General features: G+C 40.4%; 1 protein-coding gene across 3 annotated transcripts in view; it reads right to left on the bottom strand.

The window, feature by feature from the left end:
- Positions 1-1,036: 1,036 nt before the first annotated feature.
- The window catches only part of LOC113406783 (palmitoyltransferase ZDHHC20-like), a 70,270-nt gene continuing 52,227 nt past the window's right edge, over positions 1,037-19,079 (bottom strand). The window contains exons 7-13 of one of the 3 annotated variants that reach the window (XM_026653487.2): positions 16,359-16,479; positions 9,087-9,219; positions 6,501-6,627; positions 5,218-5,307; positions 3,134-3,171; positions 2,521-2,598; positions 1,037-1,076 (exon numbers count right to left, since the gene is read on the bottom strand). In XM_026653487.2, the coding sequence (XP_026509272.1) occupies positions 2,561-2,598; positions 3,134-3,171; positions 5,218-5,307; positions 6,501-6,627; positions 9,087-9,219; positions 16,359-16,479 (547 nt within the window). In that variant the 3' untranslated portion in view covers positions 1,037-1,076; positions 2,521-2,560. Of the gene's footprint in view, positions 1,077-2,520; positions 2,599-3,052; positions 3,172-5,217; positions 5,308-6,500; positions 6,628-9,086; positions 9,220-16,358; positions 16,480-19,079 lie in introns of all 3 variants that reach the window. The other 2 variants (XM_026653486.2, XM_026653485.2) reach the window with 2 other exon arrangements.

Genomic DNA, 19,079 nt, shown 5'->3' on the forward strand with positions numbered 1-19,079 from the left:
TGTCTAAATGGTACTTTAGAGCCAACAATAATAAAAAAAAAACTTTCTGTTTTTATTAAAAAGCTAAAGCAAATATAAAACAATGTTTATAAACCATCAAGTGTTCAATATAAAAAGCAGTAATTTCCTCCAGTTCCATTTTCCAATACAGTACAAAACTTACAATAAGTTTTCTGCTGCCACTAGGATCTTGCTGCTCTGTTACTGCCTTGTACATCCCATTTTGCACCCCTAACAGAAAAGTGTACTAGTTTGTTAGCTCCTTTCTGGATTGACAAATGTTTTGTATGTTGAGAGGCAACTGTAGGAAAAATAAAATTGTTGTTCAGGTTACTATATCTAAATGGTCACTTTACGGAGTCACATTCCTGATAGGATTAAAGAAATCAAATTACTAGGGGGCCCAATCCTGAAGCAAACAAGTGGAGCCCAAGTGAAAGAGCTTTACCTGCTTGGCATTTTGCTGCAACAAAGCAGGGCTGAAGGAAGGCGTTTTTAACCCCCACAGCACTACAGAGCCAGGGTACAGGGGTAGTAAGTGTGTGACCAGCTACCACTAGGTACTAGGAAGAGATGAAGATACATCGTGCTGCTCTTCTCTTACGTGGTGTTTGGGCCACATGTAGCTACACAGTGGAGACTCATTGGCCATGCTCTGTGTTTGTGGGCAACACATCCACTTTTCCCCTTTCTTGGTCCCCTGGAGACCTGCTATGGAAGTAACTTCTGCAGTGCACAGGAATATGGGATCTGCCTGCTTGGGTCTTGGCAGATCTATCCCCCCACAGCAGCAATGCATAGTTTCTGCTCTGTTTGGGCCTTGCTCACCCATGCAGGACACTTCAGGATTTGGCTCTTTTGTAGCAGTATATAAGTCAATGTTGCATAAATGCATATTAATAATCTTAAGGCATCTGTCTTACTTCCCTGCTCTGCAGCAGTGCTTATAAGCGTCCATTGTACTGTACAAAAACAATTTCTCATAAATCTTCTTTAACATGTTCACACTGTTCCATTTTACTGAGCAACTTCTTTCAAACAAAATTAATATTCAAGCACAAATGTGTCGCAGAAACCTAATTAAAGGAAATAAGTTAATTAGTGGAAGTGTAACATTAACTTTAATAAACATGTAGATCAGCTTCTATTTAAGAATTATATCTACCTACCTTATAATTAATTCTAGAAATAAGATTTTAAAACATATAATTTCAAGCTCTCTGCCTCTGGTAAGGCCCTGATTCATAAAAGTACTTAAACATGTACTCATCTCTATTCAGGGCAACATTTAAGCACAAGCTTATACGCTGTCCTAAATAGTGTTGCTTTCCTGAATCCGTTGTATTCTCTTCCTACAGCAGTTGCCCAGCTTCCTGCAAAGGACCTCAGTCTCCCTATTTCTCCCACATGGTGACAGACTTTGGCAACCAGGGAAGTCCAATGGGGAACTTGCAATACAGGACGCCAATAGATGGTCCCTCTAAATTCTCCTTAACAACATAAAATGGTACATCATAACTAATAACAAACAACAAATAACAGTTGTGTCTGTATACAATCTGTTGCTCTTACGAATACTTTCTCGTTGCATTTTCCTTACAGAATTCCACCAGCTTTTTTTAAAGTCACTATTACAATCTAAATTAGTCATTGTAAATGTACTCAGGAAATACAGAGTTTTCATGTATGCAGCAGCACACCTCGTATTTCCCAAATATCAAATAAGAAAAGTATATACAGAAACCCTTTCATGCACAGAAAAATGTTACTGTCAATTTGAAGTGTGACTAAGCAGAGCCATTTGTTCTGTGTACAGAGATCGCTCACTGAAGCAGGATTTACCTCACGCCCACCGCTTTTCTGACCACATAAGCAAGGGCAGGACAAAACAACACATTGTTTAGCTGCTCCAGAACATCAAGAAAGCATTTAGCTTGGAGTTGCCTCTGCAGCGATTTCCTTCCACTGGTGGGTTAAGGCTGGAATTCTTTGGCCTGCTTGCAGACCAAACTGGGGGGAAAGGCTGAGTCTTCTCAGCCCACAAATCCACTGCTACGGGGTTTGCTCCTTCTATCCACTTCTCCAGTTTCATCCCCTCCATCTGTTATGGCTCTATCCCAGGAACCTCATGCTCAGCTCTACAAATGAGCCTCCAGTTCATTTATCCACCAGACTCTATTCTTAAATCTACTCTTGCTCAGGGAAGGCTGAACTGAGTTACTATCAGACCTTAATTACTTCTGAAGCAAATAAATCAGAGGATGGTACTATTAAGAGGCAAGGTTCTCTGCTGTTTAATCAGACAGAGGAAGAGACTAGCCAACCCACATATTACTCTGCAGACAGAATGCTACGTAGAGCTACACCTTTAGCACTTGTGATGCACTGAAGAGGGAACTTTTTATTAAGAAGCTTCGAGACGTTCTCTGAATTCACAGACTGGATATTTTATGGCTTCAGATGGCCAGAAGTAATTTATTTGCTGTTTCTGTGTAAAATAATCAATTACATTGATCTTACCTTTTTCTCATTGAGATAATTGGTCATTAACAGACTGAGATCAGCTTTCCAATGAAACTATAACATGCTTTTTTGCACCTAAAAAGTGAGAGGATCATCATACAAAGTATGTAGTGCACAGACACTGGCTTTAAACCACAAAGTTTACGGTGCTGCATATATTTGTGTTTCTCACTAACAGAAATTGGTCCAATAAAGATATTGGCTCACCCACCTTCTCTCTCTATTTTACAGAAGTAATTTTCCCCTCCCTTTAAACCAAAGCACAAACCCATCCCAAACTAGAACATCCAGAACAGGAGACTAGAAAGTTGGAACTCTTAGATTTCCTTAATGCACTAATCTGTTTTGGATTAGATTATGAGGCACAAGTTAGCCTCATTCTAGAAATAAAATATTGACTTGATTCCATTTGACAAATTTTCCACCCATTAATATTTTATTTACTAAACTTTAAAAATCCATTAGGAAAACATAGCTCAACTATAAAGTATGATACCAGCTGAGATGTGACCCTTTACTTTATAAATTCTACCTGATTTAACATTTTCTTCTTCTGAGCCACCTTCCACCCACTGACTTTCATTGTCCAACAATCGATTTTGTGACTCACTGAGTGGCCTGACAGGAAAGGGCTGATTGGCTCCAGAACTGAAAACAGAGTACACAGAAGTATTGTCCAAAGTTAGATTTTGTAAGAAGCATACAAGTCATAAGTTATTGAAAAATTTAATAAAATTGACTTAAAAGTAAAACAAAAACACCAAACAGTCCAGGCAATGTAACTGGAAATTAAGTATATTGTTGCCCGTTTGAAACCTAATTTATGTATAGACTTGCTTCCGTGAAAATAGCCTCTGCCTGGACTGGTTAAGGCCATTTACTATTCTCATGGGGAAAATGGAAAATTGAACACGGAGGAATGCCTTGTTCAGAACTCCATGCTGCATTCATCTTGTGATTTCACCTACACAATTGCCATATAAATTACAAAAATAATGTAGCCAGTACTTCCTGAAAAAGAAAAAGCAGTGTATAACAATGGGACAAGTTAATGTTAGGGGGCTTCATTCAGCATGCGCCTAATGCAATAGGCTACTTCATTATTTGAGCCATAATCCTGCTCCATTGTTTAAGTTTAAGCAAGTTCCACAGGTTAGTTATCTTGCATAAAAAAAGTATATTTAATTTATTTTATAAAAGTTGGCTTTTAATTTCTCCAAAGCCCATCTACACCAGAACACAGAACTGTTGCCAGAATGATTTAAGCCATGGATTCCTCTTAAGTGCTAGTGTAGGCTGGAAAATAATAGCACTTCAGAAAGACTTAGTTCCATGTACATGTACAAATCTTCACCAAGTCTGAATCCAGCTTTCTGAAGAATACTGAAGACAGTTTTGTCCTCTCTAAACTAGCACACTTTTCAATATCAGCAAACTACTAAAAATCGTTGCCAGCAACAGTTCAATTTCCTCAAACAGGTAGGGCTTGAGTGTCCCCTTGTTTATGCATTTACGGGACTATGTGAAATGGTAAAAACACCACCAATGTCATTTGTTACTTTATACACATCTACCTCTTTCTAATCCTTCTCTAAAATTGTATTATTATTTTAGTCTTTTCAAATCCCTTCTCATAGGCCTTCAAATTATATTATTTGCTAATCTTTGGAACTTTTCTATTATGTTCTTCTTGAGAAGTAACTAAATCTGAAAGTGTTCACGGTGAAGATGTATCATTAGGGCCCTACCAAATTCACGGCCGTGAAAAACACGTCATGGACCGTGAAATCTAGTCTTTTGTGTACTTTTAACCTATACTACACAGATTTCACAGGGGAGACCAGTATTTCTCAAACTGTGGGTCCTGTCCCAAAAGGGGGTGGGGGTGGGGTCGCAAAGTTATTATAGGAGGGTCGTGGTATTGCCACTCTTACTTCCGAGCTGCCTTCAGAGCTGGGTGGCCGGAGAGCAGCAGCAGCTGGCCAGGTGCCCAGCTCTGAAGGCAGCACCCCGTCAGCAGCAGCAGTGCAGAAGTAAGGGTGACAATACCATACCATGCCATCCTTACTTCTGCACTGCTGCTGGAGACAGTGCTGCCTTCAGAGCTGGGCTCCTGGTCAGCTGCCGCCGCTCTCTGGCAGCCCAGCTCCGAAGGCAGCATTGCTGCCAGCAGCAGCACAGAAGGGTATCAATACTGCGACTCACCTATAATAACCTTACAACCCCCTTTTCCCCCACAACCCTCTTTTGGGTCAGGACGTCTACAATTACTACAGCATGAAATGTCAGATTTAAATATCTGAAATCATAAAATTTACAATTTTTAAAATCCTATGACCGTGAAATTGACCAAAATGGATCGTGAATTTGGTAGGGCCCTATCACCAATCTATCCATTTATATTTTCGGTATTGGTGTCTATCCCCTTAATACGGTCACGTAAATAACTTATTCCTTTCTTTTTTGATCACTGCTTTGCACTGAGGAGACATATTCATTGTGCTGTCCACCATTGTTCCTCAACCCACCCCATCTACCTATGAAGGATTACAAACTAATTCAGGACCTACTGGTGGGTGCAACTAGTTTAAAGTGGCCTTTCAAACTTTCACTTAGTTTATTCGCCAGATGAAAGATGAAATGAGACATAAATAAAAGCACAGAAATACAAAATAAATAGCTGAAACTAAATACCTTTTGGGGGGTTCATTTTGGCTTGAGACAGTAAGTTGCTCTGGATCCATAATCACCAGGCGAGTTGGAAAATTACAACCATCACCCAAGCTACACGATGAAGGAAACATTAAGTAAATCAATATTGGAAGTGTATTAAAATGAGCTAGGTAAATCCAGTTGAATAGGTACTGGCATGAAAATCAAATGTCACATGTCAGAACTAGTTAGCTTAAGTGCCATGCTGCACTCCAAACCCCAGTGAAAACAGGAACTGCACATAGATCTCCTGCATGCCAGTGCAAAGTTCTACCGTTTAGCTATGTGGCCAGGCCAGTTTCTGGCTTTCGGGCAGGCCTATGAAATAACTTTTGCCCTTCCTCTGCCTAAACAGATTGCTGTCTGTCATGACTGAGTCACATTACCAGACTATAGATTTTAGTAAGAACTACTGAGATGATTCTTTGGGATGTGACCCAAAAGTAACTGATTTTTTTTTGTATAAAATTGTGTGTGAAAGCATGTGAGAGAGATTCACACATCCCATTGTACAAATGCATGCAGGTGATCTGGCATTTAAACTGGCAAGAGCTGTAGTGTAGGCAAGGCTCCAGTGGCCAGACCTATTTTTACCACACCTTCAATAAACCTGCTTTTGAAGCCAGTCTAAATTAAAATGATAGGAAAAAAAACTGGTCTGGCTGACAGAGGCTCATCTACGCTATAGATCCCCGTGGTTTTAAACACCATTCTAACACAGGTTCATCTGAAATGGTATTAAAACTGCTGGGAAATTATTTGTCAATTTCTCTACCACAGACAGAGCCTTGTATTGCTTAGTCTCGGAATATTTTCTCGAAACACTTTTAATCTAATTATGTGCGGTCAACAATGAAGGCAAAATTGTGTCAGACAGTTATTTTTAAAATTGTTTCTAAAAATGTCATCTTACATCAGTGTTCTTGTAGCACAGGTGAAGCCTGAGAGTTCACTGGTCTGGTCCTTTGTGTTGCTGGGCTCCTGCTCTATGTAAGGCACCAGACCACTGTCATTTGAAACTGTTAGCATCTTTCTAAACACTGTTCAAGAAGTGTTTTCAACATCTCAGTTTGGCAGGGCCCTACGCTCCCTTGTGATCAAGGCTTAACTCTTCAGATTAGGGTCCTCAGTGAAGTTTGTTCAGCTGTTTACTGTACACTTTCACGCACCAACCCCTAAATTCCAGGAGTTATGCATATTTAGTTTGTTTTTTAAAGTAGTGGAATCCATGGTTCTCATAAGGAGTATCAAGTCTTACTTAATACCTTGTAAAAACAGGCAGCAACCAATACTTCTTTTCATCTCCAAAAACCTCTTTCAGATTTTTGCTGCATCCGAGAGAGAAGCCATTTTTGTCAGGGCCATTTCGAAATGTGGGTGCCCGGAATGCTTCTGTTTAAAAAAGGAAATTAACAATTTTAAACTAAGCAACATACTTAGACAGCATGGAAATGAACAAACAATTTCTCTTCATTACTATGTTTACTGTAGGCAATGGAAAGATACATGGCATTCAGACAGTGAGTTTAGTGAAACTAATATCAACAATGCCTTAATATGCATTACAGTAAAAACACTGATGTCAAGTTTTAGCCATTAAAAATATGGCAAAGATCTAACAAGGTAAGTGACATAACAGCAATGAACGGTAAAACTTTAAATTTGATATGGGACGTGCTTTTATAACATGTCTATTTTATTTTATTTACATTTGACAGTCGAAAGAATACTAATACAAAACCTGAAACCCCGACTATAATTAGGCTTATAACAACTACCCTGCCGCATTAATACAAATCTACAAATAAATTAACCACTAGGCAGTCAGTGCCGATCTTGGAGCACCAGTGTTGCATACTCCCAGTGAGATACTGTTTGATAAGGGAGTTGCTGCATTCTGTACCAGCTTCAATCTTCAAATAGTTTTAAAGTATAGCCTCATGTACAGCGCACTGCAATAGTCTAATCTTGATCTGAGAAGGCCTGTCTAACAGAAGCAAAGACCACAATCAGAAGGAAAGGCTGCAACTAGAGCTGAGTGAATGATCTGATTGATGAAAAATCTGAGGAGGGGGAAAAAAAAAAATCAGAAAAAAATCAATAGGACTTGGGCTACAAAGTCACGTAGGCACTTTTAAAAATGTTATCCAAGTGCTTTAACTTGAACACACGGTAGGAAAAAATACCCATTGTACTGACCAGCAAGACTCAGTTTACAGCAGGCAAGGGAAGCATCATTATGGACCAATCCTATTCAACTTATTTATAAATGATCTGGAGAAAGGGGTAAACAGTGAGGTGGCAAAGTTTGCAGATGATACTAAACTGCTCAAGATAGTTAAGACCAAAGCAGACTGTGATGAACTTCAAAAAGATCTCACAAAACTAAGTGATTGGGCAACAAAATGGCAAATGAAATTTAATGTGGATAAATGTAAAGTAATGCACATTGGAAAAAATAACCCCAACTATACATACAATATGATGGGGGCTAATTTATCTACAACAAGTCAGGAAAAAGATCTTGGAGTCATCGTGGATAGTTCTCTGAAGATGTCCGCGCAGTGTGCAGAGGCGGTCAAAAAAGCAAACAGGATGTTAGGGATCATTAAAAAGGGGATAGAGAATAAGACTGAGAATATAGTATTGCCCTTATATAAATCGATGGTACGCCCACATCTTGAATACTGCGTACAGATGTGGTCTTCATCTAAAAAAAGATATACTGGCACTAGAAAAGGTTCAGAAAAGGGCAACTAAAATGATTAGGGGTTTGGAACGGGTCCCATATGAGGAGAGATTAAAGAGGCTAGGACTCTTCAGCTTGGAAAAGAGGAGACTAAGGGGGGATATGATAGAGGTATATAAAATCATGAGTGATGTGGAGAAAGTGGATAAGGAAAAGTTATTTACTTATTCCCATAATACAAGAACTAGGGGTCACCAAATGAAATTAATAGGCAGCAGGTTTAAAACAAATAAAAGGAAGTTCTTCTTCACGCAGCGCACAGTCAACTTGTGGAACTCCTTACCTGAGGAGGTTGTGAAGGCTAGGACTATAACAGCATTTAAAAGAGAACTGGATAAATTCATGGTGGTTAAGTCCATTAATGGCTATTAGCCAGGATGGGTAAGGAATGGTGTCCCGAGCCTCTGTTTGTCAGAGGATGGAGATGGATGGCAGGAGAGAGATCACTTGATCATTGCCTGTTGGTCCACTCCCTCTGGGGCACCTGGCATTGGCCACTGTCGGTAGACAGTATACTGGGCTAGATGGACCTTTGGTCTGACCTGGTACAGCCGTTCTTATGTTAGTCAGGAAATATTTGTCAGTATTTCCATTTTTCTGTATTACTTTGAGTGTTTTATAAAAAGTTTTCTAGTAGCAAGGTCCCCTCTTTTATTCCCTCTATACCTCATAACATTTCTGGGGCATGGATTGTGTCTTTCTACATCTACGTACAGCACCCAGCACAATGGTGCCATGATCTTGGTTGGAGCGGTGGGGTGCTACTGTAATACAAATGATTTGTACTGTGGTAATGCCTATGTGTTCCAACCAGGGATTAGGGACCTATTATGCTAGGCATCATACAAAAATACAACAAAAAGATAAAACAAATAACTAAAATCCATCGTGCACCCACACCTTTGGTTCCAGACAGATAACTCTTTACACTCAATTATCTCACAACAGAACCTTTCAATTAAATTACTTCCACTGAAAATGTTCCACTCTCCGCAGGATTTTAGAATTTCCCTTAAACATTATGCCACTTCCTGCAGAACTCAAGCTCACATCAGTATCAGTTTTCTGGCCAAAAGGCAACTACATATTCCAATTAACTGACCTATTGTTGATCTGTTTTTGCTGACTAGCCAGCAGTGGTAGCTGAAAAGTGACAGTATGCTGATGAAGAACATGGCAGCCACAAAGAAAAGGAAAAGTACATGGAATTTTGCATGTGAGTCTGGCAGATCATTCTGGGGAGAAAAAAAATGAAGATTAATATTAACCCTTTTTAGCAAATAATCTAGCATCCTCAGTAAACGTCCCACTCTACACTTATTCCCCTCTGAAGCTTTTTTCCCTTCACTTTGCATAATATGCTGCATCACTAATATTCCATATTATCTGAAGCGGTTCAGAGCAGTGGATCACAGTGATTAGCCTGATGGTAACCCCATTCTGTCTGAATTTTACCTACTATTCCTTGTAAACACCAACATAACTGGAAGCGAGCAGTATTTTCTATGTACATTTGACAGCACTTTTGGTATAATCTCTTTCATGTTAGGGTGGGTCTTCCATACAGCAACAGGGGAGAGAAAATTGTTTTTAGAAACAGGAAAATTTGGACTGTGAAACCACAAGAATCAACAGATGGACTCAGGGAAGGTGCTTAAACTACTTTTAATTTAAAAACTGACTTGATTTTAAGTTGACAGTGTCCCTGTTAACATGCCCCCAAACTGGCAGCGAAAGCAGAGAGGAACTGGACTAGTTACACAATGTCTTGTCTAAAATATTTTTAAATGTTGGAAACATTAGGGGCTAAATCCACAAAGGGATTTAGGTACCTAAGTCCAAAGTTTAGATCCTCAAACCCTTTGCTCAGCTGCCGCTTAACCATGAAAGTGCTTAAATTTCCTAGGTGTCTACATTTCTGCCAGTGGGCATGTGCAAAGTTGTGCAAGTCCTGAGTTGCTCAATGCCTAAGACCCAGCGGGATCTTCAAACTGGGCATTCCAACTCCTAGGTTGCCTACAGCACCCACATCCTGGGTTTTCTCAAAGGTCACCTAAGAGCACACTTACTGGATTGGGCCCTGCACAAAACAGAGGAGGAGGACTTGCTAATGCCTGTGGCTCCCCCCAGTAGGCCAGGGGTCAGGGCATTCACCTGGGAGGTTTAAAGGAATGATTTCTAGTTCAAAATGAATGATTTTGGGGAAGTTCTATGGCGTGTGTTATACAGGTGGTCAGACTAGATGATCACAACAGTCTTTTCTGACCTTGGAATCTATGAGGTTCATGGCCAAGAATGTCAAAATGAGAGAGCTGCCTAAGACCCACCCCTTTCCTCCAATTCCTACTGGCTAGTTTAGGCAGCAGGGCTAAGTCCTCTTGGTTGATCTAGGCCTAGTTGCTTGAGTTAGACCAGCTTAAAACACAACCAGCACTTACACAGCAAACCACTACAGGCCTGTGCCCATGGCAAAATTATGGCGATCACATTTTTATGTAGATCAACTTTTCTTGAACTACAACTTCAGTACGTCAGGTACAAAACATGATTTTAAAAAACAAACAAAAATATTAGGCATTCACTTTCTTCCCTATCTATTTTTAGGGTTTGCTGTATACTTTTGCAATAGGCCAATGAGTTTTTTTAAACAATAAATGGTTTAATTACATACGCTCAAAAACTCAATACTTTTAAGAAGTTGACCTTTAACAGCATTCGGAAATTAGAGTATCTATTTTTATTCAGAGGTGTAGTTGGCCTTATTGCCATTTAATTTTCCATTAGTCCATTCAACACACACTTATCTGATGTTGATTTCTTTTCTAGGTTATCTGTCATACATTTCAATTAAATCAAACACACAAATACTCTATACCACCCGTCCTATATGGAGAAAGGATTACAGGTTTTTTCCAGTTAGGTAACAAGGTAAACAACTATCACAAATGAATGGACTAGAAAAAGCACAGTAGGAACAATTTCTATATTAATCACATCAACACAGGATTTTACCTTTGGACAATTCTCTGCAGATTTCCTGCGGCAAAGCTTTGCGCAAACAAAGACAATTTATTATATACCAGTATTACTTCAAGACAAATGTTTGAAAACAGCACAGGCTTTGTTCGGAAAGCAATGGTTAGTGTGCACATGTGTTCTAAAACATGCAGAGTTCCAATGCCCATTAGAAGTCTTATCTTTCATTCATAAAGAAAATGGGAGCAAAGTGCACAGGAGCAGATTGCCAACTCTTTTTTGAAAGCCTGAAGTGCTCTGTTGGTGTGTGTAACTAGCAACATTTATACCATGTATGGGGTGCTTTCAACATGTTTCCTCAGCTTTCCCAATACAGTTGCATCAGGTGCTCTCTCCATTAGTAGTTTTCATCTAACTGTCTTTTAATTTTGTAACTGAGGTTTAAAAAACATTGACTATGAACAGAATATTCAGGGGTCAGGAAAATAACTCAAGCTCAGCATACCTTAGAGGTGCAAAACAAATGCTGTACAGTTTAGTGATTACACATCTATCTGCATTTCCAATATACTCATTACCACAGGTTGGAGTTGTCAGTCAGGGGGTTGTAAATATGAAGAGGAGAAAATTTTCCACTCAGACATGATGTTTGTTTTTCAGTTGTGCTGGGGAAGTAAAACATTTAGGAATGGGCTCTAAATGAGGCAGAATAAAATGGTTTCTCTCTCGTTTTCTCTAGTCAGTCATAGCTAAAAAAATAAAAACTGCCCATACAAATACACATGTGATAATGTTCCCTTTCCTGCAGTGTCCTTTTGCGTGAAGGCAAAAGGGTCTTATACACTGATCTGGGATGCCTCCCACTAGTTAACTGAAAAACTCTAGGCTTCCCCTTCTGCAACAATAAAGCCCTCTCTAAACTCGGACTTCAAGTGTGATGTTAGCACACGTTAGCTAACACTTTAAAAGTCTAGCGTGGGCAAGACTGACTGCTTTAAACATATGTAAAGCTGATCAAACAAAAGCCTAAGCTTTAACTTGAACAGTTTAGCACATGCTAACGGCAGCGTCCCTTGTCCACACAAGACTTTTAAAACGTGTTAATTAACATCACATCTTACATCCAAGTCTAGACAAGGCCTAAGAGAGCAAGGTACAACTGCTCTCTCCACCAACACATCAAGGCTAGGCTCCTTGACCTCGCAACATCCTTACGTAGGGCCATTTAGTTACTGATGATTTCCATTTCTTAGGGCTGCCATTCTCTCTCTCTTTTCTTCAAGAGACCCAGCCATGTTTTGACCTCTTGACATCAGGGTCAGTGGAGGAGATTAATTGCTTCTCTCTGCTGACCTCCACGCTGGGGTAGCCAAGCCTCTTTCCAACCCAAGATAGGTGGCCCTCTTTCTGGGGGACACAGCTTGAAGATTAAGAAATACAGATCCACAGAGTAAACAAGAAAGTTACAGAGGTGCTTTTTATTCCAGGGAGGCAGGATAGCCAAGGCTCTGTCAACAGAGTTTGCAGGCTAAGTGATAACAGAAAAATTCTCAAAACTGTAAAAGTACTAGAACTTCAAGGTGTCAGTTTTTTCCACTGTAAAAAACACATTTTCAAGGGTTGATAGCAATTCTAATACAACTTTCATGAAACATGGAACACATCTTCAGTTTGAAAAAAAAAAAAAAATTTTTTTAAACAATTTAAAAAAATCCACTTGGCTATTTTGGAATTATATTTCTGTAACACAGACAAAGTAATTATTGGAGAACAGTATTTTCTCAAAGCAAAATATTTAGTTTTTGAAATAAAATTTGATCAGGACCTGGTCAATACTGTGGTTAAATTGCTGCTGCTGTTCTGAACTTTAGAAATTGTTTACCTAACATGGGCAGAACTCATTTTGGTAAAGATATTTTTTGATTGTTCGTGTAACAAAATAGCCAAGTGGATTTAAAAAAAAAAAAAAAAAAAGTTGTTTCAAACTTCCTCTTTTGTTACTTCTATTCATCTTCCCCACGGAATATTTTCTTATCTCATTGTTCTCCTCATACTGCCCTCATTCCACACAGGCACTCTCATTTATAGGGATTTTCTAAACATCTAATAGCCTGAGGTCTCAACTAAAATGAAGGGCCCTATTGGCTAGTAGCAATGTCCATGTGAGAATCTAAGCTCCTCCCACAGCCTTCCTCTCCCTGCCTGCAGCTGTTGCAAAAGGAGATTTGGGATTTCTACTACAATGTTGTCCCTAGATCTGCTCGAGGGCTCCATTTAATGTATGCTTGGTAAGTATGAAGTTTCCATTCCCCACTGGCTGTTGGAAGAAAAAAATAGCTCTGTTCCCCCACTTCAGCCTCAGAGCTTACTGGCTGTTGCAAGGGTGGTGCTGTTGCACTTATCCTATCTATGTACCTATATATGGTCTCATCACTTTAAAATCTAAGAACCCCTGTACCAGGCTCTGTTTTTGAATCCATCTTCTGCCTTTGCTCAGAGCTTTCCCAAGCTGCAGCAGAGTAAATGTCATCTGAAACTTGTCCATGTTGGGTCAGTGCTGTCTCAAAGGTCCTCAACAGGAACAGTGAAAACTAACAAGCCTGATCAATTTTCACTTTGCTTTGCGAATAAGATATGAGCAGCTGCAGAGGCACTGAAGCTAACAGTCTTCAGACAGCAACACATCAGTTATACCTGGTTCATATCTGGAAGGCTTTCTTTACAACTACTGAGACTAGAATATTTCAAAGAAAACAAATCACACATAGCAATAAAATCTTAGATTCTGCAGAAGTTGATGGCATTCATCTAGAAAAGCTTCCTACACACCACAAGCAAGTGATTTTTGTAAGCCATGCTGATGAAGGTGCCACCACTGCTCTACAGAAGTCTTATTAAAATGGTCAACTATTTTAGTCTCATTATAATTTATTTTAGGTACATTAAATGCAGGAGTGTATAAGTGGCTTGAATATAGGTATAAAGTATAGTTTTACTTTGAAAAGTGATTGTAAGAAAGGCATTGAAAGAATTCAGGATTTTGTCTCTTAATGATTTCGATAACAAGTGTGTGCAAGTTTACAATTAAAAGATGTTTTTCCTACTGCAAGTCCAGCAACCTCATTTTGAAATTTGTCAAGATGGGTTCTTTCCACTCTTGAATATCAAAGTTCTGCATGCCAAATTAGACCCACACTCATAATCAAAAATGTTCTGTTGTTGATGCTCTGAATCCTGCTCAATCTTTCTAAGTATGTTGGCTCTGCAGTGCTACCAGACATAAGAAGCATCACATACCTGTTTTAATCACTAAAGCAAACAGATATAATTGAATACACAAATGAACCAGTACTGCTGAGTAAGATAAGACCACTTTTTTTTTTTTTAAACAGTCAATTATCAGAAACGACACATGTTTGCAGGGAATATTGAAGTCTAATGATTACATAAGAAGCTCTTAAGTTTCCTCTCTCCACTCAGAGAAGTCCTCTCCACTATTGTGTCTGATGGGCTTTGGAAGAGATTTTCTGTAAATAGGTGGTATTAAATAATGCTCATTATGGCCGAATGTCCAGACACAAGACTTCCACTGTAATAAGACTTATGAAGTGAGGTGACAAAGCAAATCAGTCCTCTTTCCTGAATGTCTGCTCCCCCACTGATCTGTAAAATACAGAGGGCTACATCCACATTGAGCCACGTTCACAAACAAATTAAAGATTCAATAGTGTATATTCAATAAGATTGAACATTAGAGTTAGACCATTTAGTTTTGAGAAATTTGCCAAGGCAATGTTTTAATGAGGAAATTAGTAACATATCCGATTGAATACAATCATAGAGCCTGATCCTGCAAAGCACTGACACTCAATTCCCACTGAGTTCTTTGGCTCTACACTGATGGGCCACAATGTAAAATTGATATATTATACTGAAAGGTAGCACTTCGTAGAATTGAGCGTACAGCCTGGATGACTACTAACACCATTTATACCATTTGTCTTTCTTAGGGCTGGTCTACACCCAGCCGCTAGTTCAGCGGCTGGGGATCGAAGTTCTGGGTTCGACTTATCGCGTCTGGTCTGGACGCGATAAGTCGAACCAGGAAGTGCTCGCCGTCGACTGCGGTACTCCAGCTCGGCGAGAGGAGTACCGCGGAGTCGACGGGGAGCCTGCCTGCCGCGTGTGGACTGCGTCTGAACCGCGGTAAGTTCGAAGTAAGGTATGTCGACTTCAGCTACGTTATTCACGTAGCTGAAGTTGCGTACCTTACTTCGACTTGGGGGGTTAGTGTAGACCAGGGCTTAGACATCAAAAGAACAACTGTTTCAAGTGTAGCTACTCCGAACGTATCGTGTAGTCTTATACAAAGAAAGAGATCCCTGATATAGCTACATCTTTAGGCTCCAAAAACTGTCATCTTTACAGCTCTGAGGATAATTACCGTTTTGCACAGCTGCACAGATGGCAACTTGTGTCTAAGAGGCAGTCACAAGTTTTAAAAGTTGTGAAGAAGAGCCTTTCACTGATGACAATTCTTCCAATCAATTATTTTTCAGTAGCATTAGCTGAATTCTGAAAGTAACTACATCTAGTCCTATGTATCAGGAAGGACAGTAGGCACAATGCAAGGCTTTAATATTAGGAGAGGGAATGAAATAGAAGATACTCTATTGAGTCTGGAATGTGCACTTCTCTCTGGAAGAGAATTGGCATAAAATATAATGTATAAGGATACTTCCACTGATAAGGCTCTATTCAAATGAATTTGTGTAATAGAGTACGTGCATATTGTCCATTTGAACACTGAAAACAGTTGCAGTGAAAGTAAACAGTATTAACACTGCACATACTTCGCATAACTTCTTATGATGCCCATGTCTGGTCAGTAAACACTACTAACCTCAAATTGAAATTTGCCATTATAAGCACTCAGTATTAAAACCAAACAAATTCATAATGAATAGGCACATTTAGCTGTCTCTTCTGCTCGCAGAATATCCACAAGTAGATTTCTATTTCCTTGAATTTGTTATTCAAATCTGACAATATTTTCCATCATTTGTTTTACTCTGTTGCTTGGATTATAAGCAGCTCTCTGTAAGTATCCAACACACATATTTGAAAAATTGAGCTGTGCTGTTCAATTTTGGGCATCAGAGAAGTTGCATTTTATTGTTTTTGAATTTCCACCCTCTCTACTCTCCCACAGTATTTGTCCAGCTCTACTCAATGTAGAACTTAATTCATTTAATTTCGGAAGGTTCTCTTGCTTCAGTCACCTCAAGTGATGCTGCTGTTGATGGTACTGATCCACAAAACAGACAAAAATGGATGACATGATGCTCTGATATAGATTTCAGTAATGCATGCTAATTTAACAAAAAGCAAAACTTACTGTCCAAAACTTTATGAAGTACTGCAAGACCGTAGCGGCAACAAACAGACAGTACAATAAGGAGTATAATAAAAACAGGAGGAAGAATTTGTAGTTAGAAAATCCCACACAGTTATTCACCCTAAAAGAGAAAGAGAGATATAAAGATTAATCAAACTGTTTTTGTGGGGCACCATTGTATGTGCATGATTTCAGCAGTCTGTCAATTGGGACAACGTTCCATCAATGAAAAAGTTAAGATTTAACATTTTAAAATCCCCTTTTTCAAGAATATTCCCTTAAGTCAGGTGATCTGGGCTCCTCCCATCACTCCTGCCACTGAAATAATTTTGCTGAACAAAGAGCAGCCTGATGACCAGCACCATTTCTGGCTAGATTTCTTATATAAAAATATGAAGTCTTGCCAGACATCAGAGACCGTGAGCCACTGGGGGCCTTTCCATTGACTTCAATGGGTGTCATGTTAGGCCCTAGAACATCTATTAATGTTTACCACAACTAGCAATATCTGCTGGGATGGCACGTCATGTGTAGGGAAATAAAAACTGCATGATATTCAATAGGGTCTACATGTCCAGGTTGCAATTCTACACCCTGAAATGAATCCTGCATGGAAAAAAATATATATATATAGCAATACAGTAACTCCTCGCTTAACGTTGTAGTTATGTTCCTGAAAAAATGTGAGTTTAAGCGAAATGATGTTAAGCGAATCCAATTTCCCCATAAGAATTAATGTAAATAGGGGGGTTAGATTCCAGGGAAATTTTTTTTCGCCAGACAAAACACACACACACACACACACACACACACACACACAGAGTATACGTTTTAAACAATTTAATACTGTACACAGCAATGATGATTGTGAAGCTTGGTTGAGGTGATGGAGTCAGAGGGTGGGATATTTCCCACGGAATGCCTTGCTGCTAAATGATGAACTAGCACTCAGCTGACCCCTCAAGTGTTAACACATTGTTGTTAATGTAGCCTTACACTCTACAATGCAGCACGAATAGAGGGAGGAGACACAATAGTCGCATGGCAGTGGCTGCAAACATTCCCTGCGGAAACTGAACAGGATGATGAACCCACTCTATACACTAGAGCGCACCACTCCCTCCACTTTCCAAAGTGCCAGAGGGTGCATGCGTGCGAGAGAGAGAGAGAGACATACGTGTGTGTGTGTGTGTGTGTGTGTGTCAGAGAGAGAGAGAGACGCACATCGCCCCTTTAAGTACACTGACCCCACTCTAAGTACACTGCCTTTTTAAGTAGATCAGCAAACTCCCTTCCTCCTGAGCCATCGTGTCCCCCGTCTGCTCTGTGGAGATGGGGTACAGGAGCAGGGGGCAGGAGAGGGGGACACCCTGACATCAGCACCCCACTTCCACTCCATAGCAAGCAGGAGGCTCCCGGGAGCAGCTCCAAGCCAGAGGACAGGAGCAGCACACGGCAGTGGGGGGAGGGACACTTGAACTACCTGATACAGTAACTCCTCACTTAAAGTCATCCCGGTTAACGTTGTTTCATTGTTACGTTGCTGATCAATTAGGGAACATGCTCATTTAAAGTTGTGTAATGCTCCCTTCTAACGTTATTTGGCAGCCGCCTGCTTTGTCTACTGCTTGCAGGAAGAGCAGCCCCTTGCAGCTAGCTGGTGGAGGCTTGGAACCAGGGTGGACCAGCAGCCCCCCCATCAGCTCCCCACTCCCCTAAGTTCCTTGTGCAGCAGCTGCCTGCAGTTCAGTTGTGTCCCTCCCCCCACTGCCATGTGCTGTTCCTGCCCTCTGCCTTGGAGCTGCTCCCCGAGACTCCTGCTTGCTTTGCTGGGGGGGAGGGGGGGAGAGGAAGAGGGAGGCTAATGTCAGGGTGTCCCCCACCCCCCTGCTCCTGCACCCCGCTTACCCCATCTTCCATAGAGCAGGGCTCAGGACGGAGGGAGCTTGCAGCTGTGGTCTCAGCAAGCTGATCTAATTAACAAGGCAGTGTACTTAAGGGAAATGCGCATATCTCCCTCCATTCCTGCTGCCTTGCAGAGTGAGAGAGTTAACCCTTGAGGGCTCAGCCAATTGCTAGTTCATCATTTAGCAGTAAGGGAAATATCCCACCCTCTGACTCCTCCACCTCAACCAAGCTTCACAATCATCATCACTGTGTACCAGTATTAAATCGTTTGTTTAAAACTTATAGTGTGTGTGTGTGTGTGTGTGTGTGTCTTTTGTCTAGTGAAAAAACATTTCCCTGGAACCTAACCCCCTCATTTACATTAATTCTTATGGGGAAATTGGATTCGCTTAACATCATTTCGCTTAAAGTCGCATTTTTCAGGAACAAAACTACAACGTTAAGTGAGGAGTTACTGTAGTGGATAATCTGCTGGGCGGCTGCAGAACAGGGTACTTAGAGGAGCTGATGGGGGGCTGCCGGCCCACTCTGGTTCCAAGCCCCCACCAGCTAGCTGCAACAGGCTGCTTTTCCTGCAAGCAGTGAACAAAGCAGGTAGCTGCCAAACAACGTTATAAGGGAGCATTGCGCAACTTTAAACAAGCATGTTCTCTAATAGATTAGCGACATAACAACGAAATAACGTTAACCGGGACAATGTTAAGTGAGGAGTTACTGTACCTGTTAGTGAGCTGATCAACTTGATATCTGGGAGTGAATTCATTTAAGAAGTGGGTATTCACCCACGAAAGCTCATGTTCCTATACGTCTGTT

The sequence above is a fragment of the Terrapene carolina genome, unplaced genomic scaffold (genome assembly GCF_002925995.2).
Source record: "Terrapene carolina triunguis isolate 2854851 unplaced genomic scaffold, T_m_triunguis-2.0 Scaffold139, whole genome shotgun sequence".
NCBI lineage: Eukaryota > Metazoa > Chordata > Testudines > Emydidae > Terrapene > Terrapene triunguis.